This window comes from Etheostoma cragini, chromosome 16, assembly GCF_013103735.1.
Source record: "Etheostoma cragini isolate CJK2018 chromosome 16, CSU_Ecrag_1.0, whole genome shotgun sequence".
In the NCBI taxonomy this organism is placed as follows: domain Eukaryota; kingdom Metazoa; phylum Chordata; class Actinopteri; order Perciformes; family Percidae; genus Etheostoma; species Etheostoma cragini.
In genome coordinates, this window is record NC_048422.1 from 2757543 (window position 1) to 2784850 (window position 27308).

General features: G+C 38.8%; 1 protein-coding gene across 3 annotated transcripts in view; it reads right to left on the reverse strand.

Moving 5' to 3' along the window:
* The window catches only part of LOC117959018 (WD repeat-containing protein 7), a 137022-nt gene that overhangs the window by 67890 nt on the left and 41824 nt on the right, over nt 1-27308 (reverse strand). For 2 of the 3 annotated variants that reach the window (XM_034895852.1, XM_034895850.1), the window contains exons 16-22: nt 23736-23969; nt 23242-23535; nt 22343-22539; nt 17208-17305; nt 11521-11661; nt 3956-4074; nt 3480-3603 (exon numbers count right to left, since the gene is read on the reverse strand). In XM_034895852.1, coding sequence (XP_034751743.1) covers nt 3480-3603; nt 3956-4074; nt 11521-11661; nt 17208-17305; nt 22343-22539; nt 23242-23535; nt 23736-23969 — 1207 coding nt within the window. The remainder of the gene's footprint in view (nt 1-3479; nt 3604-3955; nt 4075-11520; nt 11662-17207; nt 17306-22342; nt 22540-23241; nt 23536-23735; nt 23970-27308) is intronic. The other variant, XM_034895853.1, reaches the window with a different exon arrangement.

Below are 27308 nucleotides of genomic sequence, written 5' to 3' on the forward strand. Positions count from 1 at the left end.
TTTGGTTCCAGATTTGTGTTGTGACCTATGATGTGAGGGTCTGGGGGTCCTTTCGAATACAATTTTGACCATTACACACTTCATTTCCTGCATCATGGTGAATTGTTATCCACCTATTTCTACCTTTTTCCTGCATAAATTTATGCTGAAAATATGCTGTATTTATGTAAAGGGAAACTAAGATTATAATCCAAATATAAAAACATAACGGAATACATTTCAGTATGGCTCTTAGGCATTTTGTATTGCTTTCAACTATTTATTCTCCTGTATATCGACTTTTTTTAATTAAGTCTGAGTAAGCACACATGTAGTCTAGGCACCATTTACTCTTCCCTCCTCTTTTGCGTTGTTTGTTGGGTGTGTTACCTCCTTAAATGTGCATATGGTACTTTTTGTCTGCTCAGCCTGTATATTGTACATACTGTATATTTTATTTTCACATTCTTTGTGACTAGGATAACTTATGGTTTGACTGAAATGTCATTTCAGTATCTGATCTTCTTATTTGTCTTCTGTAAGCTGTACCCTATGAGCTGTTGTTTGTCAAATTTGCAAATAAAAATATAAATTGAAAAGAATGTGCATATGACAGTTATTCACCTCAATGATACATTAATTGTAATGAATGAAACCCTTGGACTTTAATATTTCACATGTGTTTGAGCCTTTTAACAATTCCATAACAGTTGTTGATTTCTTCTTCTTCTTTTCTGCTCTAAGTCAATTTTATTTTTCCTTTAGCATGTTTCCCTCACATGCACACGTCCATTTACACAAATCTTTGGCTGTCAAATTGATGGGGACTCTCTAATCTCTAATGATTAATCAAGGCCTAGAGCCTATTTGCAAAGTATGTTTGCTGTCCTTTTAGCTCCTCAGGTGCAGCACAGCTGACAGAACAGCTGGACGAAGCTTTAATGGAGGTCTGAGTTGGTGTGGACTTCAGTAGAGCTTACACAACAATGACGCCCAACTTCCAAAGTGAATTCCAAATTAGAAAACAATCTAAAAATTCTGAGTTACTATTTTTAGCAGCAAAGGCTCAGTACAAGGGAGAACTGATTTGAATATTGAATAATGGGAACATTTTTATCACCCTCCTCTTAATGCATTAGTGCTACTGCTGGTTAGCAGGACCAAAAGTAGACCTTCAGTTATCCTGCGATGGTAGGGGGACTTTGGGACCAAACATGGGGGTCACAGAGCACAAAAGGTTGAAACACCCTGTTAAACAATGTGTGGAAACTACATATTAGGTGTAGAAAAAGACAGATTCCGTCCAAAGGACTCCAGAGGATTCAACACATTCCCCGACTTTACCATGAAATTCCAAGACCAGCAGAAGTCACCTTACTCTCTGTTCCAGTCTTGCTGTGCCGCACACAGATCAAATTGAATGACCCTTTAACCTAGCTCTCCCTTTCTCTCCCCACCCCCTCCATCCTCCCAAGTCCCCTGAGGTCACCGGCCTATCACTCCTCCCGCCTCCCCCGCCCACGGTACTGCTGTGGTAACACAACACTGACCAGTGCCCGTTTCCATGGCAACTTTTCCCCTGAGAACCCCCTCAGCCTCCTCAGCAACCACAAGGCGAGTACCAAACAGTGTCAGTTCTAGTAAAATAAGGTGGAGATTCACCTTTCTTCCCATCAGCCAATGTAACTATAGACTGAGATAGAGACCAGGGAATATACAGTAGGCAGACAGAGCAACAAAAAAAAAACAGTGAAAAAAAGAAAATGACAAATGGAGAGGGTGATAGCTAGATGTTTCAGATTTGTTCAAGTAGGTCTTGTTTTGCACTTTTTGACAGCTCGAATCTAAAGAAGCAATTGTCCAGCCACAGCTTTGTAGGTAGGATTTCAGTGTACAGCCCAAACCGACACCAACTCAAGTGACATCATATAAAATTAAATCACCTCAAGTGAAACCACCCAGCTCCCTCTGGAGTCACAAAAGGCTTTATATCACTTTTTACATATGTATGCAGTAGTACACATAATTGGACTGTATTTATATAGCGCTTTTCTAGTCTTAACATTTTTACAGCAACCATTTACACACACACTGGTGGCCAAGGCTGCTATACAAGGTGCCCCCTCCTCATCTGAGAAACATTCACACACATTTACACTTTGGAGTTCAGTGTCTTGCGTGACATGGAACTGCGGGGCCAGGAATCGAACCACCAACCTTCTGATCGGTAATGACCACTCTCACCACCTAAGCCCCAGCCACCCCACCTGAAATTGGCGCTCACTAGCTTGTTACCATCCACACGTTTTTATCCAAATTAAATGATATTGAATGAAAATGTTAAATTACATGCGTATTGCCTCAAAGAAAATACGTTCGGCCTCATCGGATTTTCTCTTGATCGATATACGGCTCATGTGCTGAACGCTGACGCAAACATTATTTGCTAAATAAATGACAACTTATGATTAAGTTTTTGGTCATTTTATGGTAACAGCCCGCCACAAAACAAAGAAGAGTTTTAGTTCATTTCCGCCCAGTATTTCCACTCTGCTTGCACACATGTCAACAAAGACAGATGGACGTGGACGGACAAGGAGACAAAAGACTTTGTGAATTTAATTTACGAGAAAAATGTACCAACTATTTTAGAGCAAAAATCTAAGAAATGCCATTATTTATCAGGAACTCGCAGATGAAATGGCCAACAAAGGTTACAACAAGCCGTAGGACGTCCTCCGGATTTAATGGAAAGCGCTCAAACAGCGAGACATGTCTAAAAAATGAGTTGTCTCGCAGCTTTTTAAAGAACTTCAGATAATTCGATTGACAAGTGGATGGAAACTTAGCTACTGTCAGCACGGTCAGCGTGTTTTAAGGCTTGCCATACTAGTTGGTGTTTCTGGTGCTACACGGTGGTGAGGCATTAACAGATTAAATTACTTGCCCACCGCCCCCACCATCCTCTTAGTTAGCCCCCCATATTCATTAAATAAGAACTAAACAATCATATCATCATCATATTATAATAAACTGCTACATTCAGCTGCAGCAAAATCGCAGCACAGAGTAGTAGGAGTCAGGGGTTTTGGAGAGTTTACAAGACAAGGGCGAAGGATTTAGTGTCAAAGTGAAAAGCAAAAGCGCCCGTTTGGCATTATTTCGAATTTAACCCCAATGCTAATAAGGAACCTGATAACGCTAATAAGGTCCCCTGTAAACTCGGGCATCCATCTTTCGACCGGAGAGGCCAGAGATCAAAGGAAGCGCTCCAAAGATATTGAGCATCATTGACGAATATCTTTTCTTGTGAAATGGGTAACACTGCTGTTGTCCCAAGTGTTTTAACCAGTGTGAAAATGTCCTCACTGTGGGTATTTAGGAGTATGGCAAAAGAAACTGTTTGGTAAACTAATACTGTCACAGTGTGACACCAAGAACCAGCGTAACCAAACACAGATATCATTCTCTTAGATATAGAAGCATTGTGAGGTACTTACGGGAGCTGACGGTGTCCACATACTGAGGAAGGTAGGGAGCCCACAAGTCAATGGTGTCCTTACGTCCGGATTGGCCAATCCTCCTCAACTCAGCCAATAGGAGAGCTTGTGCTGCTTCTCGCACCTAAAACAACAAAGAGGTTAAAGTTATGATTATCAATATTCTGTAGAGGGTCTTCCCTTGAGTAGCCATGTTGGGTCTTTTAATTGTCCATTATGTCCAATTCAACAAAAATGAACAGAATCAAATATGTAGAGCAGAAAATATTTTGCAAATATCTACAGTGTGAAAATGTTGGAACATTGCAGATACATTAATTGAAACGTTTCCTTGTCATGTTGTTACAAGAGTAATCCATGCAACCTTGTGTTTCTTTTGTAGAGTGTAAATAAACTATTTATAAGGGTTGGCCTGGAAGTCTTAGCTTGGACCTGTGCATACAACATGTGTGTGCGTGTGCTCTTAGGTGCGTTACCTCCAGACAGCGGTCCTGCCATCTCCTTGCCAACATCTCCAGCAAAGGAGGTCTAAACTTGTCCAGTCCAAGGAGGTCAGGGAGCATCACACAATGCATGGCTGCCAGCTGGCTCCAACCTGCGCAGACACACACACATACACAGTCAGAAAAGACTACAGGGGGGGGGGGGGCAGTGGATACTTCTATATTCCAAAGCCTCGCTCTCTCTTTCTCTCTCATTCACACATCTCACTCCTGTCACATGAAAATACTTTTCATATTATACCAGGCAATATGGAAGAAAAAAACGTGCTGATAATTTAGCTTTTCTTAGGGCCTAACCAGTACTGTTTTCTGATTTTATGTAGAATTTGAAATTTTGTTCTGATAGCGCCGCTAGAGGAAAGGTCAAATCCACAGAAAAATTATTGAAAATTTGGTCAGTAGTTATGAAGATATCTTGCTAATGGATGACATGTTAGATAAACCACCTGATATCGTAATCATTGTAGAAAGTGAAGACATTTTTTTTTGTTAAAAGTACAATATGTAACATTTCTGCATTAAAATGTCTAAAAACAACTCCGTTATATATTTTGTTTAGTTGTGTATTTACACTATCCTAAAGGTTTCCAACAACATTCATACCCAGAGAAATCTGTTTTATTTTAATGACATGGACGTTTCATTTAGTCAGTGGCGTCATAAGACCTTTGTCTTAACACCTCTAAAGTCCTTCAAAAAACGGAAACCTATATGAGTAATATTAAATCATACAATGTCACAGTAAACAGTAATACAGCAGATATCTTATTTATTTACATTTTGATATCAACGGATCCAGCTTAATGTTACGTGTTACGTTGACAAGTAAAGTTAGCGTTAGCTGGTTTTAGCTGCTGGCTAATGTTAGCTTGCTTGCTTGCTAGCTAGCTAGCTAGCTAACCAACTGGTCAACTAGCTAGCTAGCTATCACAAATCAATAAAATGGTATTTTGTGGGGGAAATTGCAGCTATTTAATCAGAATGACATAAATAAACGTTAAAGCGGATAAAACTGTCAGTGAACAGATATATTTTAATTGGCAACAATGACAACTACAACGCCCATAATGCCATTTACAACGTCATAAAAAGTCTGTGTTTACATCCTAGCGGCAGAAAATTACATATTGTGCATTTAAAAGTTTAGCATGAACATACTGTAGACATGAAACTGATATTGATCTTCACAAGTAACAATTTGAAAGAAATTGCATTTCCCATAATGTTAAACCATTCCCTTTAGAGGTTTGAATCACTATTCTTGTCTGTTTTTTATGCCCCGTCAGGCTAAAAAAAACTGTTTCCATATGACAGATGTGAGTTACTCACATTGTTAGTCACACACAGACACGCACACACCTCTTATACAATACTCACATAAATGTCACACTAACAGTTAAACACAGGATGGGAATATTTTTGGCTAATACTTGCAGTCTTGGTTAGAGCAGTTATTCTTTCTGCTAACCAGAGCCTGAATGTGTTTGATGGCATTCAACAGGTAAACAGCAGATACCCAGCACTGCCAGGAGGATCAACAAAAGCCGCATAACGATACCTAGGCATAATGAACTTACGTGTGTTTTATTTCATTCAGCAACACTACAATGTGTGGAAGAGTATACTTGAAAATAGAAGAAAAAAAAACATTAGAAAACCTTGTAGGTTTATAGATGGTATACATAACACTTTTTTTCAGTTGCATTGCATTGCATTGCAGTTGAGTGACTGAGGAAGAAAAGTAACATTCAAAATGTCATGGTATCGCTTAATTGGGCTTGAATTCAAATCCAGCTGTATCAGTCTGAGATACCATAATGGCATATATTTGTATTTCACATAAAAACACCAGAGAAAAGTACACCAGCTTTTACATGTCTGTGACAAAAGATACACTTAAAATGTTTACTCGCTGATACTCAACATAAACCAAGCACCTTATTCACATATATCGGTGTAATATATGGTTCCCAGAGGAGATGCATACATGTATAATGCACTTGAACAAACAATGAATTGCTTTTAAGCAGGAAAGAAATTCCGTACAAATTTCTTTGCCAAGGTCACCAATGTAAACTTACCTCCGCCATTGAAATATACAAGGAAAACTTAAATAGTTAGGCTTTTTACAAACATACCACATTTAGAAAATAAATCTATGTAGAGGTTGACAGATTGCGATGACATTTTTGACGTTCTTCTTAGGCAGAGAAATACTTGCTTTTAACTATATATTTGTGTGTGCATGATGGCTGCCTTGCTTATCTTACGTCCACTGGAGCATTGGTTGTGCACGTCCTCACAAATTAATACTACATGTTAGCAAGATGCACTTTACACATGAACGGTAGGGGCAGTGTAGAGAGAAACGTATTGGCCATTGTCACGCCGTGCTTGATTTAGAGGCTTACATTGTCACTTTGTTGGACATGATCTCAGAACTGTCATTAATATATAAAAAAAAAAAAAAAAAAAGTAACCTCTTTGACTGTCACCATGTTTATTGTTGACATCATGCTTCAAGTTCAATACGGTTTGAGTTCTTACTTTGCCCTCTAGTGGAATTCTCCAGCAACAGGTGTAGTACATGTAGTACAAGTATGTGAGCAATGCCGTTCATGACACAACTAAGTGACTCTGTGGTTAAAAAGTATATCTTTGGGACGCCTGAATAGCTCACCTGGTTGAGTTTGGGCCCCATGTATAAAGGATCAGTCATTGCTGCAAATCTCTGTCTCTTTCGTCTTTCATATCTTCAGTTGTCAAGAAATTGTCTCCGTATCGGCCAATCAGAAAATAATAATCAGTCAACCTCTTGATTTGCATCACTGTCTTGCAGAAACCCCTTTTATAAATTTGAATAATCTTGTTACATTCATTCCTAACAACAAAGTCAAAAATCTTCCAACTCTTTTTTTTGCAGTTGCAACCACCTAGGGCTGGGCAATGTGGCTAAAGTATTCTATCCCAATATAGGTAATTTAATATCTCAATACCCATATAAAGTATATCACAACATTTGGTAATTTCACAAATAGTCTTACAAATAGTCCACATGGTACAGCCTATTTTTGTATAGTCCTGTGACAAATCATTATTTTGTTGAAGGTCCCATGGCCTTTTTCATTTTATTAGGTTTTGTGTGACATGGTGCTCTTTGGATGATTTTATATACGGTGGGGTTCAAAAGTTTGGGCACCCCAGTTAAAAATGTGTATTTATGTAAATAAAGAAGCCAAGAAAAGGCATCAAATTACAGATTAGATATTCATATACTATTTCCCAAAAAGTTAGAATTTATTTCCATCATTTACCCTTTCAAAATAACAGAAAACAAAAAAATGGCAAAGGTTTGGGCCCCTTGCAAAGTTAATACCTCTGGCCCCTTTGGCAAGTAGCACAGCTTGGAAACACTTCTTGTAGCCAGCCAAGAGTCTTTCAATTCTTGTCTGAGGTATTTTCGCCCATCTTCCTTAGAAAAGTCTTCCAGTTCTTTGAGAGTTCTGGGCTGTCTATCACGCACTGCTCTTTTAAGGTCTATCCATAGATTTTTATTATGTTGAGGTCAGGGGATTGTGAAAGCCAGGGCAAAACCTTTAGTTTACGCCCCTTGATGTAATCCACTGTGGATTTTGAGGTGTGTTTAGGATCATTATCATTTGTAGAAGCCATCCTCTTTTTAACTTCAGCTTTTTCACAGATGGCATCAAATTGGCGTCCAAAATTTGCTGAAATTTTATTGAATCCATTTTCCCTTCTACTTGTGAAATGTACCCTGTGCCATCTGGCTGCAATATAACCCCAAAGCATGATTGCTCCATCCCCATGCTTGACAGTTGGACAGAGGTTCTTTTCATTAAATTCTGTGCCCTTTCTTCTCCAAACGTACCTTTACTTATTCCGGCCAAAAAGTTCTAATTTAACCTCATCGGTCCACAGAATTTGTTCCCACAATGCATCAGGCTTCTCTATGTGTTCATTTTTAAACTTCAAACTCTGATTTTTGTGGCGAGGATGTAGAAGAGGTTTTCAGTGGCACAGTGCAGACAAACATGGGCTTTGACTTGCTTTTTTTCACAATTCTAGGAGCTCTTCTGTCTGATATTTGTTCTTGGTCTTCCAGCTCTTGCTTTAACTTCCACTGTTCCTGGTGACTGCCATTTCATAATTACATTCCAAACAGAAGAAAACGCTATGCTATCTTCTAGCTTTCTCCTGCTTTGTGAGAGTCAACTATTTTCAGTTTCAGTTTTCTAGACAACTGCTTAGAAGAAGCCAGGGTGCTGATTGTTGGGGCAAGGTCAGATGAGTCTGGGCGTTTAAAACCTTAGGTTTACATCACCTGGTTTTTCCAGACAATGATTGAGAACAATCCATGACGCTGTCAGGTCTCAGCTTTCCAAAGGGGGCGGTGCATGCTAAAAAGTCTGCAGGGTGCCCAAACTTTTGCAGACGCCATTTTTTGTTTTCTGTTATTTTGAAAGTGTAAACAATGGAATAAAATCAATCCTTTTTGTGACATATTGTACAAATGTCTAATCTGTAATTTGATGCCTTTTGGAGATTTTTTCCATCTTTTCTTGGCTTCTTTATGTACATTAATTAAAAAAAATTACCTGGGATGCCCAAACTTTAGAACCCCACTGTATACACCTTAGATGTCCCCTATTACCATATCTGAAGTCTTTTATATAGACCTTAGTGGTCCCCTAATACTGTATCTGAAGTCTCTTCTAAATAGACATTAGTGGTCACCTAATACTGTATCTGAAGTCTCTTTCCCAAAAGTCAGCCTTGATGCAGAATTACAGCCACTAGAGCCAGTCCCACAATGAGCTTTCCTTAGTATGTGCTATTTCTGAGTCTGTAGCTTTTGAGGAGGAGAGAAGGGAGGAAAGGTGGAGGCTGGGGGTGTGGCATTGACCAACTGCCACTTTGCACGTTTGAAAGCCATGAAGTCTCTCTCTCATGGGTTGGCCAAATTCTCTGGGCGGACAAAGCCGAGAAAGGGGAGGTGACCTTGCCCATTATGACCTCATAAGGGGCAAGATTCCAGCTCAACCCATCTGAGCTTTCATTTTCTCAAAGGCCACCCAGGGCTTGGTTTAAACCTACCGCCAATTCAATCCACTCGGGGACCATAGGCAGACTGGGGGAAGTCATATTAATGTTAAAAAACCTCATGAAGAGAAATGTTCCTGCCTTGGGACCTTCAACAAGAGATATTTTACAGATATGTATATTTGTTTTAGCTATACACTGACTATGTTTACATGCATGCACACAAATATTGTGATGTAAAAACAAAACCACAATCTTTAAATCATATTTTCATAGAAGATTTTCTGAGAAAGTTATTATTTGCTTGTTGGTGAAGAATAGAAATCCAGTCAGCCCACCTTCTGACACCTCTGCTATCATAGCCTGAGCTATTGAACAAAAGATGTAACCAAAGAAGGAGCAATTGCTCTGGGGGCAATGTCAGGTCAATTACAAAGCCTGAACCTGAATAGTATAAGCAGCAGCACAGCGCCACCCTTAAATTGTGTGCAATATGCAATAAGTTAAATTGTAGTCGCAACATACGTTTAATAGAGTTGTAATTGCTGGTTTTTCTGACAAGTGTATCAGAATCATCATCATGCTAGAGTAGCTTGTCAGGAAGAGGGCTAAATAAATTGGTAAGGAAAAAATTGGTTCTAATAGTTTTGGAAATAAATCCAGACATAAATAGTGGTTGCTGTTGCAGGTTTGCATTAGTTGGGAAACTGGGCTATTGGCCTTTGCAGGGGGCTCTGCTCTCTGAGTGCCCTTCTAGTTATTACAATCAACCCGTGAAAGAAATGAAAGCTTGAGTTTTTATTTTTTGGTTAAAAAAAGACTATTATAATTGAAAGTAGAAACAGTTTTCAATGGTAGTATGTGTAAAAAGTTTCAAATAGTTTTAATACACTAGATAGGCATTGTTACTATATCGCTGCAACCCTGGTTGATGGGATGAAGTCACCGGGTCATTGAGTGACCAATGTAGAAGTTGCTTTTAACTACATCTGAAAAGACAACACAAAACAAATACAACTACTACTACTGCTGCTAACAACTTTACCACAGTTGCTGCTAACAACAGCTATTTCTGCTGGAGCTGCTGCTATTACTGTTAAAAACTATTTCTGCCAATGTTAACTGTAACCAATACAGCTAACAAGGAGTTACAGCTGCTGCAACTACTGCTGCTGCTCCCATCCATTCCTGTTAGTATCTACTACTGATAATAGTGATGATGATGCTGAGGTTTCTGCAGGGCAGTGTTTTAGGAATAAACATGATATAATACTTTTACATATTTGCTACAATTGCTGTTTACCCCTACTGAGAATGAGCCTCATACTCATGCGTGCATGCTTGCCGGTTTTCAGTATAAAACTAAATAAAAAATAATCCTGACCAGCTATGTTTTAGTCTCTGAAAATTGTAAACTAAAATGTTTAAGCTTTAAAAAGGCACTTAATTTTCCATGTAGAAAGCACAGAGGTGAAACCGTTATATAACCGTTAGATAACTAGTACATTCATTGTTTAGGAGGATAGGGCAATGTACCTCCATGGTAAAAGCCTAAATCAAGTTGGCCCAGTTAAAAAAAGTTTTGTTTTGATTTGTTTTTCCCACCCAGTGACACCCCATTCCATCAGGTGGACAGAGCAAGCATGCAAACAGTAAGCATAGGGACACTAAAACATCAGGACACAGACATTCAGACAGACAGAAAACAGAGAACAGGATTGCACAATATTGCCAACTGAATAAATACAACAGACCAGGGTATAAAGGACTGTGGTCAATGCACTTCCATATTCATAAGTTACAAACTTTACTAAACTCTAATTGTTTGCAGATGACACAGCTTTTTGTCTCACCAAATTTTGCTGCAGTAGATAGCTTGGCCTGTAGCAGATTGGGTAAAAATATGGAATTCAAACCATTTCCACAAAACTGCAAATTACAAGGTGGAGGAAATCATTTTGCATAAGATCTTAAGGGCAATAGGTCAAGATTGAGGACGTCTTTTACTTGAGCTTGATAATCTTTCTACCAGTCATTAATTCCCCCCATAATTTTAGAAATGTGTCAGGATAAAGCAAAACATCTAGCTCTTGCAAATATTGCAGAACTGGTTTAATTTCACATGACCAGGTTGGGTAGACATTAAGTTAAAAACACTTGACCAGTTCCTGTGCCAAATGTTTTTCAGCATTCACATATGGAGACCTAAACCTATCAATTTCTTCAACTGACTGGAATGGAAGTGTACTGAAGTGTATGACAGAAAGATAAAGAGACGAAAACTGTAGACCAACACAAAGACAAAGCAAAAACTGGACCAAGACACCTGAGATGACAAACTAACATTGGCTGTAGGGAAAAGCAGGGTGACGAGAAACAACAAGGAGATGGGGGGGGTGGGGGTTCTCCAAAGAACTGAAAAAAAAAGTATGGCTGCAAAACTTTCCCTAAGCGGTACCCATCAGTTCAGTCTGTACCTTCGTTGACTGAGGGGATGTTATAAGAAGCGGGGCTCTGGGAGCCAGGGGCCCTCTGAGAAAAGACCCCAGGGGCCCCCGGAGCCCCAGCAGTGGTAGCAGTAGTAACAGTGCTGGTGTTGGCTGTGGCAGCTACAGCAGCTTGCAAAGGAAGAGAAGGAGAGAAATAGTAAAGAAGGAAAGAACAGGTTAGGAAAATATAAATAATTACAATAGTAAACTGGAGAGAGGAGATAAGCAATAAGGCAGCAGGGAAGAAGAAAAGGTATTTAGAACACACAAGAACAGAAATGAAAACACATGTACAAAAGGAAAAAAATACGGAGGCCATCACAAGAAAGAAAGTAATAAGTTAAAAAATAATAATGCATATACAATTTGATTTACACAACTGAAAAAAGTCAAGCCATTGACCCAAAACAAGTTCTTTTAATGTTCAAAAATTGAGGTCTTTAAATAATTTAATTATCTGCACATGGCAACTTATAATTAAGGATAGAGAAAAGTGGTGGTTATGGTAAATAAATCAACCAGTCTTATGGAAAAGATAATCAAAGGATTACAGCAAATGGATTTATGCTGATCTATTTCTTCTGCTTATATTAGCTATCTATTCTTTGTTGTAGTATCCTATAACTACAAAACTAAGTAATAATAGCAGTTAGCATTGACATTCATAACCAGTTGTTATTATTACAGTTCAAATAACCTAGAAATAATTGTAGAAGTAGGGTTTGATAATGAGCCCTTTAGCAACCTATAGTTAGCTTTCTTGGCTAGCATGTGCTAGCAAGAAACGACGAAAATTAATTCACTCAATATTGATAAATAAAAGTGAAACTTACAAACAAAACATCCACGAAACAGAATTTTTTATAATCTAAAAATTGCAAAACAAAAAGGGAAAAAGGCATAAAACAGCGATATAATCCCAACGCACAAATGAAGACTTCCTGCGGGTAAAAGTGACAAGATACAAAAAGCAAACAAAGATGCCACTTTATTTGCCAGCAAGCACTTGGTAGAGAGATTAGAAAAATGTGTTACTAAAACATTAAAGTTTCAGACTGTGGCACGAGCATCTTATTAACCCATATTTAGTAGGAACAATTTGAAAAACGAAATATGAACCTTATTTTGAAAAAAGATGACCATCAAGTCTGTTGACAATTTACCTGCAGGTCAAATATTATTACGTCCTGGTTCAAATTGTAATAATAATATAGATTTGATGTTCGTGCTAGGGCCAGAAACCTTAAACCTTCATACTAACAAAAGCAGTTGTTTAAGTACGCTGTTTCAAACACTTAGTAAAGTAGTGAAGAGTATTTCTTGAACATATATACATATTTAATTAACTAATAACATTTCAATGCAGTCTATGACAGTACATACCCTTACTGTTCACATAAAGACAGCTAAGCAACAAGAATTACAAATTCATAAACTGTCAATAAAATGGTCCAACAACCACATTATGTAGAACAACAGGACACAACAGAGAAAACAATTGGAGCAACATTACATCAGTTGATGGGGAAGAAAAAAAAAGGAAAATGCTAATGTGAAAGTGCACAAAACACAAAAGCAAAGATTGACTGAAAGTACAATGGAAGAAATATTAAAGAAAGAGTGTTTGTGGAACGGGTTTCCTTCTAGAGAACAGGCAGCAGGCTGAAGCCATGCAGTGAAAGAAAAAGAGAGAAACAGAAGGGGTGAGAAAGAAATCAGAAAGATAGACAGCAGATGGCTGAGGGCAGTCAACAGCAGTTTGCCAGCATTGGTTGCATTCTTTTGTCACCATATATTATGTATCATACACTTTAGGTACTGGGCCAATAGTTGAGCCTTGCAGGACAGTGCCCTCTAGAAAAGGCTAGGATGGTATTAGTAACATCATTAAATTAACATCCCTATTAATACTTCAATACTAATTTCTGCCTCACAAATGGTAAAGCTAAGGAAGTATGGATATAATGTAGTACTCAAGGTACCTGTACAGTAAAATGAATTACAAGACTCTTTATTTCTGATTTAAGTATTGCAATAAAATATTAAACCATAGCTTAGTACACGGACAAATGTCCAATACCACGTGTATGTAGAGTACACGCATTCTTTCACATTTAATGTTTTTCCTCCATAAACAGTTCCATGCTAAACTTTTATAGATTGTATAGATAGTCATGTTGTTGTTGAGTCACAGGACAAAGCTTTTTGAACTGGAAGACACACCAAAAACTAAATCATAAAAAGATGTACAATTTGTTTAATTCTGAAGAAATACTTTTTTTATTAATAATACTAATTGTTAACTTCTCATGTGAGGTTTACTAATAATTTTTGAAAGACTGACTATTAAGTGTATCTTAGGTCTGCTGCTTCTTTACTAAATTTATTATTAGAGGAGGCCAAACTGGCTAATACTTTAAATGTCAGTATTACGTCATTAATTCAGTGATGTGTGAATGGTCTGCTGCTCTCTGAGGACATGAGAAAAGGTGCTTCACCATGCAGAGAGCCAATACGTAAAAGTTTGGCTTTGGAAAAACTTATTTTCTACACCGATGACAGGGTTTTAAAGACAATCCTCAGACTTCATTACAAATGAAGTTGGATCCCAAAACCTTAAGCTAAAGATCAGCTTGACTAGCTGCAAAGCCTATGCAAGGTAGTAGGGAATCTTATTTTCCCCATATTTCCTGGCCTGGGAGGAGAAGCACGAAATATACAGTATAAGCCAAGTTCATTGCCTGTGATTGGTCTGGTGAAAACAGGCATTTGGAAGTGATAAATGACAATTTGTCATTGTATAAACCAAATAAATTCTTCAAAAGAAAGTCATTGGGTGTTTCCCAAGTCATAGCAGTCAAGCTGAGATAAATTTCATTTTATGTTAGCGTTATGAGGCTTCTGGTGCGTGCTGCCACTGTAAAGGACTTCTGCAAAAAGACTTGCGTAATTCTGAATTGATACATATGTTTTATACGTATCATTTGGTTTACCCTTATAATTTAACAATTTTGTCTTGTTTTCCTGGAAATGGGAAAAATTATCTAATATGCAGATGACACTTTAATATTCATATCTAACATGATAACTCAGGTAGCTAACTTCTTGATGCTTACAAATTCTGATCATTTTCACACTAATACACACTAAAAAAGGTGCCTAATGTCACGACATAGCATGGCCAGTATAGCACTGTATTTTTTACTATGGCCATTAAATAAGTGTTTTATTACCTTTAAGTACTTCTCAGAGTTTCCCAGTCATAACTACAACTTTAATGTTGACATGAATGGTATATGGAAGTCAAAACACCCACATGATCTGAATCTGATAAAATTAACCTGCAGGTATTTTTGCTGTTTTTAAAATACTAGAAAATAGTGAAAAGTGTGCATCCTGATTTCCTAAAGCTCAGAGTGATTATTTTTGTGCAACCTACAGAAACCCAAATAAATTAAGTTTATTATTACATAACACAAAGAAAACCAGGGAATCTGCACAAGTAAGCAGCTAGAAAACAAGACTAATTGGCATAGTTTAAATAAATATTACTTAAATAGTTCCTCAGTTATAACACGTTTTTGTCAATTGACCAATTCATTAATTGACTTATCGTCTTAGCTATATGGTGGCCGAGACGGTTCAATCCAAACGTAAAGCTACAACACAAACGCAGAAGCCATAACACAAATACAGTCATGTGTTTATCTCTCATGTGAAGGGCTCATTGCATGAGTGTAATGAGGATCTCAATTTCCAAAAATTATAAAAGCGCATGTCTCCTTAAATAACAAACCAAAGCACTCCGTAGGTTGTATGCAAACATTGTTTGGTCCATCATTTATGGCCCACATGTAAAAAATTAACTTGGTGAGTGCAGTGTTTTTGTTAATGAAAAAAATAATGGACAAAACTACAAAAATAAGACCCATGTTGCAATAAACCCAAATTATCCTTTGTTCACATCCACTTGAGTAAGTGTGTGTTTTCCCTGATGGAAATTGCTTGTGCAGACAAAGAAACAGAGAAAAATAAACATTTGTTTGTTTGTTTTTTCCCAAAAAATTGAATTACCGTAGTCATGATCGTAAAATAGTAACTGTAAGATGTTTTTAGGTGTGTTAAATTATGTTTAGACACCTTGCTCTCCCTGTTAATCTCACTGTAAATGTTGCAGTATATTAGAGGGGCCTCCTGATTTCCATGTGAAAAGAGACAGTGAACAGGGTTAACAGCGCTCTCCTTCACAAAGCCACACACCCACATACGCACAAACACACACACACACCCATAAACACACGGTGGGAGTAGCTTGCTGAGCAGAGGTCACGGCTAAGCGTTCCCCCTGAATGGTGGTGAATAGGCGTGTGGCGTGTATAAGTCCACGAGCTTGTCACGCTTGGCCTCCATTAAAATAGGACAATAGCACTAAAAACCCCGCCTCCCCTGAACACCCAAGGGTGCCACCCATGGCATATGTGTGTACAGAGTCTGTTTTTATATAGATTTGATTTTAGTCTGTGTATTTGTAGGTACTGAGCCTGATGTGGTGTGGTAGGTAATGTGTGCGTGCGTGTGTCTGTGTGTGTGTGTGTGTGTGTGTGTGTGTGTGTGTGTGTGTGTGTGTGTGTGTGTGTGTGTGCGTGGGGGGTAGGCAGATGGTGACGGCAGGTTAAAACCCCTACAGTGAACCACAGTGGGTTTCTTTCTGCAAAAAAAACTCCATAAAAAATGTCACCTTCACTAAGTCTCTTTCTCTCTATTTCCATTTTCTTTCTTTCGGTCTTTATAGATGCTTCATCCACCTCTCTTACGTGAAAACATTACAATCCACCAGAACTACGCCGAAACGGACGTCCTAAAAAACCTGCTACATGTTGGGGCTACAGAGGTACACCAAAACAGACATTTTTTAGAATCAAGGCAACAATGTCTGACTATGCTGATGATTAGATCAAATCAAATATATTTCATGTGATTCATACTGGTAAAATGCATACCATAATAATTCCAACAAGTGGGAATTTAAGGGTTTGTTGCACTTAAAAACGGTGCACTTCTCTTTCCTTTGTTCCTGACAGACAATCGTTATAATTCACACGGCAACAAAAGGCCTGTGTCAAGTGTGCATAAACACAGTACATAAACAAGTTATTTTAGAATTTTGGACACAACACAATGCTGTGTTTCTTGTGAGGACAGCCTTAACATTTCCAGTACAAATCTCTCTATTTGAAAAAGAGAGGCTGTCAAAGTGAATGTGAATCAGCCTCACCCCCGAAAACTCTTTAAAGTTCTATTGAGCAAGGCCCAGAACCCAATAACACCAAGTGAGTAGGTTACAGTAAAGTATTAACGTAAAACTGTTTCTGTGTTTTTCTAAATTTACAAATTCAGTGCGCAATAGGTCTTTCATGGAAAAATGCTGCAAAGCTGCAGTCAGGTTTGTACAACTCCACCCACATGTCAAAAACAGCAGAACATCCCTTTAAAGATTTGCTGACCAAGGAAACGGTAGCAGCTTCATCCTAGGATATTTCATTTTTTTTTACTTTTCCCTGTGGATTTCATTGCCTGTGGGCTGCATTATCAAACGTCCTCCTCTCCTCCCTCCCACCCTCCCCGCAGGGCCCTGGGGTGTGTGAAGCCAGCGCCCCCTCCCCTTTTGTAGTTACCTTGTTTGATCTGAGCCTGTAGTGCAGGGTTGGAGGGCTGATGGGGGGCAGCCAGTGTCCTGCGAGGAGTCTCCGGGGTTCCTCCCGGTCTGGGAGGCCTGGAGGAGGATCACAAAGAGGAGGCATGAAATATTAAAAGGAGCAGGGAGGATAGAGGACTGTGTCCACACTGTGTGTGTGTGTGTGTGTGTGTGTGTGTGTGTGTGTGTGTGTGTGTGCGTGCGTGCGTGCGTGCGTGCGTGCGCTAAGGCTCCAGCCTATTGAATTTTAGGTGGAGGACACAATCCTGACTCTGAACAGACTGGAGGCGTCTAACCTTCACAGACACAAACATTTCCAATACAACAATCAATGGAGTAATCAATGATGGTTGCCAGGCAACAAGCTGCCAGGGAGTTCTTCAATTAGCCGTAAAACATGCCAAAAAGATCTACTGCAAGGACTATTTGAATAGCAACAAGAGGATGTTACAAAAACAGAAGAAAGACAAAGAACGAAAAACTTGCACATCTATTCTGCCTGCACTTCATCCATTGTATGGTATAGTGTAAGTAGTGCTGCATAAATCTGGGTCAAGTGAAAATTGCTGTCACTATTGAAGGTAGCTTGGCTTTTTAAAATACTTTTTAAGTATTGGCCGAGCTCGACGGAACGGATCAGTATCGTACCAGGCACTATCCACAACCTTCACCAATGGAAAGTCAAAAAAGAGCGAGTCAAGTCAAGCCGCACCATATAGTGGTAAAATGTAATTATTGTTACTTTGAAGAAATAAAGCGTATAAGGGTAAGGGGTACAAAGAAAAAGCTCATTTGTGAAAAACGGACAATCACAAAATGAAACAAATATAATTTTTGGTGACATTATCGTTAATAAAATTATTATTATTCAACCCACTTTTTCTCATACATACAAACACACACACTCACTGCTTTTCACTATAAAACACACAATAAACACACTGGCAGCATGCACACCCACCTACACCTGCAAGAGCAAATACATGAGTTCATTAATATCATATTTAATAGCGTGCTTGATATACAGTACATAATTTCCAATTCATTGCAAACACAGTATGTGTTGCTTTCCAATGTAGATTTATTGTAATAGAATAGAATGCCTTTTTTGTCATTAACCCTTGCATTGTCTACACTTTCGGGACCCTCTTGTATCCGGACCCGTGACTTATTTGGGATTTTCTTTTTAATTGTGAAATACAATTTGACTTCATAAACTATTAACAAATATTGTCTTTATCTCAATTTCAAACAATTGAGATGTTTAGGGAATGCATTCAGTCTCTACTAGAAAACTAGAAAAAATGGAAGTGTGATTTGTTTTTTGTCATTAGGTTATGGTTCATGTTAAAAATCCAAATTGTTCATATCCAAAATATTTTTGAAACTGAGTCAGGAATCAACAGCTCAAAGGATGACTTGATATCCTGAACATGAGTCATAGCAAATAGTGTGGGCCCTGGTACCATCCGTATTATATTAGCACAGAGCGGGGGGATGAAGACCATTTTATCTGTCCATTCTTTATTTATTTTTACCCAAAAACCATACAAGGGTTTTACAATGTCCGAGATCAAAACTCCTTTTCCAGTGCCAACATGAACAGCAGGTAAGAGAAATGTAACATGGAATAAAATCTTTACAATACACATCTTTATAACACAATAATTATCAACAATATCAGAATCTATCAGATATCCAAATCTCCGGGTGGACTTGGTCACTGGTCGCTACATCACATGTTTTGTTGCTTTGATTGGTTGCAAGTCTATTGGATTGCGCCCAGAGGCATTTTGGTCTAGGGCTGAAATTGCCCCTTTACAGAGAAGTCTCAGGCCAACTCACATTTGAGATTTGGCATGGTAATGACAGGCTGGTTACAGTATTCACAACACACTGAGGTGTGGAATTCCTTTCCAAATTGTACTAATTTCACCAGAATTTTAGGAGATGTTTAAGTGGCTTTTAAGGTACAAAATTAACTTGAAAGCACTGAAAAGCTTGGGTTACATTTCTCTTGCTTTGTGTTTTCCTCCCTGACTCGTCCTCGCTCGCCCTCCCTGCAGGGTTATTCTGTGCAGGGCTGAAGAAATTATAAAATGTTCCAAAAGGTGCTCCAGCAGCAGGACCTTGACCTCCATGTTAAATCTTTCAGAGCACAAGGAGAGCTCAGACAGACTAAACAATCTGCTTCACAGACTTCAAAACTTGACAGTAGTTGAACTTCAGCTGCTGCTGGTATTATTGTGCATGTGAACAGCGTATGTGTAGGTGCTTTGAATTTAGATTCTGTTCTGTTTGTTTGGGTTGTTATTTTTGTTTTTCAGCTGGAATCACTGATAACAGATCAGGGTGGTGATTTTCTGCCTGGTGGCACAGATATGTTGAGCTAAGGTTAAGACGTTCTATTCAATACATCTACTCTCCGCACTATTAAGGAACACGTCTGTGTCCAAATGCTTCTGGTTTTTTGGGCAGTGCTCCTAAGATACAAACCCTAACTCTAAGCATCTTAGTTACTCGTTACTAGAAAATGAAATTAGAAGAAATTTGTTACATTGGAAAAAAGAAGGTTTGGCAAATCATTGCTTCTGGACTGCATGTTATTGCAGGCTCCATTCCAGTTGGTGACATGCAAAAAGAACAACCACCAAAGGCCAAAATTAAAGAAGAAGAGGAGGAAGCATAGGGACGGATAGTAGCTGTTGTTTCCATCAACACGTTTTTGTCCGTATTAAGTGATATCGAATGAAAAATGCTTTATGGAAACAGTAAAATTCGATGGAATTTCCTGAATCTCGACTCAAAGGAAATACGTTCGGTCTCAGATTTTCTCTTGATCAATATACTGCTTATGCGATAAACGCTGATGGAAACGTTATTTACCAAATGAATAATGAATTGCGATTAAGTTTTAGGTCATTTTATGGTTGCAACTCGCCACAAAAACAAAGAAGAAGAAGTTTTTGTTCATCTCGGGCCAATATTTCCTCTCGGTCTGCACACATGGCGGGCATCAACAAATACAGATGGAAGTGGCCGGACGAGGAGACGAGAGACTTTTTGAATTTGATTTATCAGGAACTCGCAAAGGTAAGGACGAGCTGTGGGACGTCCTCCGGAGTAAGTAGTAGGTGCTCAAACAACAAGACACGTCTCAAAAAAAAAAAAAAAAAAAAAAATACAGAGTCTCACAGCAGTGCCAGAGGGAAAATAAAAGGCGAGTCATAGCGTTGTTGTTTTCTTATCATAGCTTGATATGTCGCTGTCAGCTGGCACATAAGCACTAAGTACTAACTCGTGCAATATTGATCATTGAAGGCAAGGAAACTTTATTTCTACGGCACTTTTTCAGCAACAAGCCAATTCAAAGTGCTGTACATGAAACATTAACGAGCAATTAAAAACAGTCACGATGAAAATAAAAAAAAGACTAAAAAAGATAATATGCGAATACAAGAAGAAAAGTCACAGTGAGTAAGAAATTAATAATTATTCAATTTTATAGGTTTTAGGGACGGGTTTGGGAGGATAGGGGGAGGGGTTTTATTTAGTTTTGAGGTGAAAATGTTCCAATTAAATAACAAAATGTTAATAGTATAAATAGGTTTGGAATTATTTTTAGAATTGAAGTCTTTTTTTTTTTTATAATTATAAAGGGAAAGTACCAACAACAGATTGGACCACTGGGTGCCGAGAACAGAATTTCAAGTACCGGTATCGTGGGAATGGTACCCAACCCTAATGACCCCCCCGATGACAGTGGTGATGAAGATAAAGTTAACACACCTTTGGCCATAATCAAAAGTTGTTTTTTTTTTACTTTAAAAAAATATATATCTGTATCGAGTTTCCAAGGGGCACATAAAACACAAAGGAAGACAACCACTGAGTAAAGAATAAAGCCCTCCTTTTAGCCCTTTAAAAACCAATAAAACAAGGTTTCTCAACGGAGTCAAAATAAGGTACTGTAGCCATTGCATGTCATCTGGAAATATACTTTGAGATCTCAGACCATGATAGACCATCGAGGCCACTCCGTGCACCATCCTCCCCAATATAGTCCAAGAAGGGGTCCAAGATTTCGAAAAAGCATGTCTCTTAGCCATAAGCTACTACCTTCGAAAGGGAGAATTTCCAACACACTCCAGTCCATTGTGAAATTGTGGAAACAGAGTCTGAGATCCACAGAAGAAGAATGCATCTCCTTGCATCAAAGAGAAGCACCTCCGGCCGCCTTAGTTTGGAGGAGTCAAGAACCACTGCTTTAGGATTTAACCCCAGAATACAACAGCCGACGGGAGTTAGAGATAGTTTGTTCTGGACTAAAACATCAATTTCCTTATATGGTTTGACCGAGAAGTCATTAATAAAAGGGGCATTCCAATATGCAGTGCAAATCTTTACCTTCACACAACTAACTTTTATTACAAAATTTCCAGAGTAATGGGTAATTTATAGCGTTTCTAAATTGCATCTCCCTGGCTATGTTGGTAAATAAGCAACCTGCAGGGCCTGACCAAACCCTATCCCACACATCGTCCAGGACAGTCCTCCCAAAATCCACTTCCCAGAGAGAGACCTGACCCGACCCTTACAGTCACTGGTTGACAGGACCTTGTAAAACCTCCTTATAAGTTTCCGGGAGTCAGGCTTCAGGAGAGCCTTTTCCACAACTGAGACGGAAAACCCATTAGGATACAACCTAGTATTAGAAAGAATGAAACTGCGTATTTGCAAATACCTACAAAAGTTATTCTGCAGGAGATTTTACTTCTCTCTCTAAGCTGATCAAAAGGTTTACTTTAACTTTTGATATTTAACTACATTTAAAATCGTGCATTAAATGAATGCATAAGTACAGTAAACATCAGCCACTTTAAGACTTTTACTCAAGTAATATTTTAAAAAGTGACTTTAACATCTACCAAAGTTATTTACTTGTACTTTTGCTCAAGTATTGCTTTCAAGTACTTTATACAACAGTTGCCTTCCACGTCCAGCAAACACAGAAAAACAATTTCATCCCGTTGGAGTCGCGGTTTGGCTCTTGGTGTGTGTGTGTGTGTGTGTGTGTGTGTGTGTGTGTGTGTGTGTGTGTGTGTGTGTGTTTACCTGACTGGTGCTTTCTTCATGTGCTCTCCAACAAAGGTGGCGTTGGTCATGCCCATCAGAGTGTTGGCCAGTGAGATTACAGACAGCAGGTGTTGCGTGGTGACGGCCCTTGAAACGCCGTACGTCCCCTTCCCAACGATGTCGGTCAGAGTCAGCTTCAGACCAGTCGCCAGGGACAACTGCTGCAGCAAGGACTCCTGGGAAACAGAGGCAGACAAATTAACCAGGGACCCTGGAAATACAGGTCAACGTGAGTGTGTTTTACTCAGTTCGGACACTACAGTTTGCCGAATGTGTCTGCTGTCATCTCCCAATTCACTAATATTAAAAAAAATGTTATTTAGTACTTTACAGTATATTAGTACTTTATGACACCCGCTCCGTAAAGCTGCTACAAAATTGTGCTAAAACTAATACTGTTATATTAATAACTGTCATGTCTGAAATTGAAATTCTGTAATAGTAAAATGTAATAGTAATTGTAATTGGGGTGTTGGAATACGATAATGTATGAATACATGTCTGTATGGAATACAACAAGATCACATATTTTACTGTAAGTTATTCATTATTATTTTGGAAATAAGCACCTCTTCAAGAAGCCAAAAAATAGTAAATAAAAAAATAAAAGAAATCACAGAAACAGATTAAATTTACGGGAAAAACACAAAATTCCTCACATCATGGCAGCTTAAGTAATACATAAACATAAGTAAACGTAAACTATCAAAATTGGCACCGATTACCTCACATAAAAAAAATCATTGATGTTTTTTTGAAAGGAAAAATAATGGCAATGACATTACACTGATTTTATTCTTTGTGTTCTATAATCTTTGTTCTTTTTTTTTTTTTTTTCCTGTACTTTGTATCAGCCTTGTAGATAGTGATCAAAGTACCTTGAAGGTAGGCAGCATAAGGGACATGTGACCTCCTCTAGAAATCAGGCCAAAGGAGATGGGGCAGTGCGGTCTGAGCATGCCCAGTCGGTCCAGACAGATGCCATCAAGCTGTTCGTTGAGACCCCAGGCGTGAAGGCAGGACATGAAGAGTTTGGCCGTGTCCATCGTTAGGTTGTACTCCAGCAGACTCAGAGACTTGGACTTCTCCTCCCGCCTCCTCATCTCCTCCTCCTCCTCCTCATCTTCGTCTAACAGGTGCTCCTTGATGGTCTCCTTCATCGTTTCCTTCACCTGGTTTAGACAAGGGATACTTTTATTTAAAAGAAAGAATAAGAAAATGGTAAAAAGAAAAGCATAAGCCTAAAAATGAGTCACTAAATACTATCCTGAAAATATCCAGACAAAACGTCCTACAAATAGCCAATTTGCATACTGACTTTGATTGTTTAGGACAGATACATTTTCCCTTCTTTTCATTTGTGTTTACTGACCTGTTTGAAGATCTTGTTGGCCAGGAAGGACCCCCCCTTGTCAGCCCCAGCCTGGCTCTTCTGCAGCGTCTCTGGAGACACCAGCGTGGGACTCGGTCTCTGGGCTTCCTCTGTCAGCAGCTGAATGATCACCGCCTCCACGTCGAAGAACAGCACGTGCATGTCAGGGTCTGTCAGGTTGGTCTTCATCGCCTGGACCACAAGGGCATTATGGGAATATTTCGGCAGGTTGCCCTGGAAGAGAAACAGATTTTAAAAATAAATGATCAAACTGAAAGCAGCAGAGGCCGAGTTATTCTGACTATTAGATCCCAGAACAGCGCGAGCACTAACATTTCCCATAATTAAACTGGATAGTGTTTTTTGTTAGTCTTTCCTTGCATGGTTAATGCCCACATCTTTTGTTCTGTATCTGCGGCCAATTAGTCACGAAAATCCGAAACCGCCGGAGCGCAGAGTCTATTAACACTCTCTGGTTCTTGAAAACACACTTCCAGAAGAAAAAGAAAGGGCAGGGTTAGAATGCATTGTAAACTAAAAGAAATGTGTAGTCTAAGTTGTCATGAGTTCAATGCAACACGGATATTGCAGCAGAGTGTTTAGACTTTTATTTTTTCTCAATTCAGTTTTCCATCGGCCTATGGCCTTGTCTTTTTGCAGTGCGCCGTTTTACATTTCTGTGGGTCGTTTTCTTTCATTTAATTGAAGTTGTATGTGTTTAAAAAGAGAAATATGCCCGCCCTGCCCTGATAAAGAAATATTTTGGTTAACTTCTAGTGATTATTCTCGTTTGCAGCCGCATCCAAATCTCAACACCCAAAGAATGGATTTGGTTTAATAGAAGGGTTTAGGAATCTTTCAATGGTTTACTTAAGCACATTTCATTAGTTTGTATAAGGTAGTTCTGTAAAATATTGGTTTTCTACGGGCTGCCTAGATTTTCAGAAGACAAGTCACAGACAATCCACCTGGCATTTCAACATTAGTGTTGCAACAGAATCATCGCATAATAATAATAATAATAATAATAATCATTGCAAAGTGTGGTGATGATGGCCATAACTGTGTTCCTTCGCCCAAATAATAATACAAATAATATAAAAAATGGGAACATATTTGAATGATATTGATACATTACTTGGGCTAAAATAATCAAATAAATAAAAACAGCTATTTCCCGGGAAATGGGTTGTCTTTTCCAGGGATCTGATTCATCGAATTTTTGGGGAAAATATTAAACCCTTGTTTCCACCAACACCTGATAAACATATCTGGAAATTTAGCTGTAGCTAATGTGCTGTTGAACCAAAACTTCAAGACGGTAAAAAGCCACCACCAGTTGCACCTTTCACATGAAACACGTTATCTATTATTACTATAAAATATACTGTGTAGTTGAGCTTTAATATCCACATTTAGGAGATAATTATCAAAAATCTAAACCACTTAAACCACAACATTGACCACTTCAGAGAATGATTTAAATTTGTCACCTGTTTAAACACATACTGTCATATAAGCGAGCACACACACACACACACAATTAGCTGTAATTGCCACCAATACTTCCACACCACTCGATTTAACTGTATTAGCAGAGATGCCTGCGCAGAGTTATATGAAGAACAGTACTGCTTGTTTACATGTTAATGACATAATGACTGCAGTCACACAACTGGGATCCTGTTAGAGTCAAAGGAAGGAAAACGGGAGGGGGGTGATTAAGAAAAGAACAAGTGAGGAAATAAAGAGGGAGACCAAGACCAAAGTAGATCTGAATCTGTGTTCCAGGAAGGATTTTGTATTAATTTTGTATTTGTGTTAAGGTGGTCTTCAGCTGGACAGACACAGTACAGCATGGTTTAAGCCACAGATCGATCATGAGAGATAGAAAACCGAACTGCACCAGGAACAGACCGACTAGACATTCTATATCTATATGGTTTAGCCAGCTGCGGAACCATATTTTAAATTTCTCTTGAAACTGAAGGAATTATTATTCCTTCAGTTTCCCCTCTATGTGAAGGGCCCCTATGAGGGGCTTCACATACTCAAAAGCTCACCCAAATTGAAGGTTGCATCAAATCTGGTGAAAATCTGTGTATTTTAAGAGTTTCAAGAATAGGCGCACAAAAATGGCCTGCCAGCACTGCAGTGCGTTTAATATAGACTAACGAAAAGTGGTACACATACAATATGTAGCATGTAAAGACATCCAAAAACGCTCATTTGACCCAGAACCTTAACGCAACAGGACGACCGCCATTTTGGTTTGAAAGTTCTAAATGGTAGCGCTTTTGGCTATTTCTACATGTTTTACTTTAACAAACTCCTCCTTGAGATTTGATCTGAGTGACTTCAAATTTGCTGTGTATTATCTTAAGACGACAAAAGACGATAAAGACGATGAAAAATGGTGTACGTTTCGATGGTGAGTCCAACATTGACGACATCTTAAGGCCGGTATTTACTCAAAAGGCACAGCGCATAGCAGAGCCCCCTAGTGGCGACAGGAAGTAGGCCTAAAAGACAAGGTGCTAACTCCTCCTAGGGATTTCCTCAGATTGACTTCTAATTCAGTCTGTGTCACCTAAAGACCTCTCACAATGAAAAATTGAATCAAGAGTCTTGAATGATTTCAAGACTCTTGATTCTTCTGTTTTTATTGGTCATGGTTTGGTCAGCCCCCTATGCTTTAGCCAAGGGCTTTCACAGCTAATGTACTTTATGACGTACTCAGCAGGGAGTTCCCTTTCATTGGTGACGACTTGCGTGTGTCTAAGTGCAAATGCACGCATCAGCCAGTAAGCCCGACGCGCGCAGAGGAGCGAGGGCCCTTCCAACGCTGCTTGCAGCTTTAATAGAATTTGTTTCTGTATGTCTGGCTATACTTCAACTTTAGGCGTTTTCACCATATTGTTACTTTAATTTAACTAATTAGTATTTAGTCCGTGTTACACTGCCTGGTTTAGGAAACACGGTTTTAACCATTCATGCCAGTAACAATCGTTGAATAGAACTGGATGGGCCAGTGTGAGAGAGACAGAGAGAGAACAATAATTAGCTGTGGAGACCCCTGACTGAACGGGAGACACAATACACCTGCAGCTGGGACTGTGTGTGTGTGTGTGTGTGTGTGTGTGTGTGTGTGTGTGTGTGTGTGTGTGTGTAAATGCATGTGTACTTGATGCACACAATGCAACTACCAGATTGTTTCTATGCCTCCTGTACAGAGTTAAGTGAATTAAATTAAATTAATAAAAGAGCTTTTTTTTATTCAAGCTCATATCATTTCCACAAAGACTACCAATAGAACACCGTGTCTGCACTATGGTAAATATAGATAGTGGAAGCTTGCTGACATTTTACCTAGGTACACATTGAACTGGCATCAGTGAGCAGTTTGTTTTGTTAGAGGTCTTGGATTTTTTACCACATTTTTGAAGACATTTGTGCCTCATTCCTATTTTTCACTAGGAGTGTGTTTGCCTCTGTGTTTGCAGTGTTAGTGCCTCTGTGTGTGTGTGTGTGTGTGTGTGTGTGTGTGTGTGTGTGTGTGTGTGTGTGTGTGTG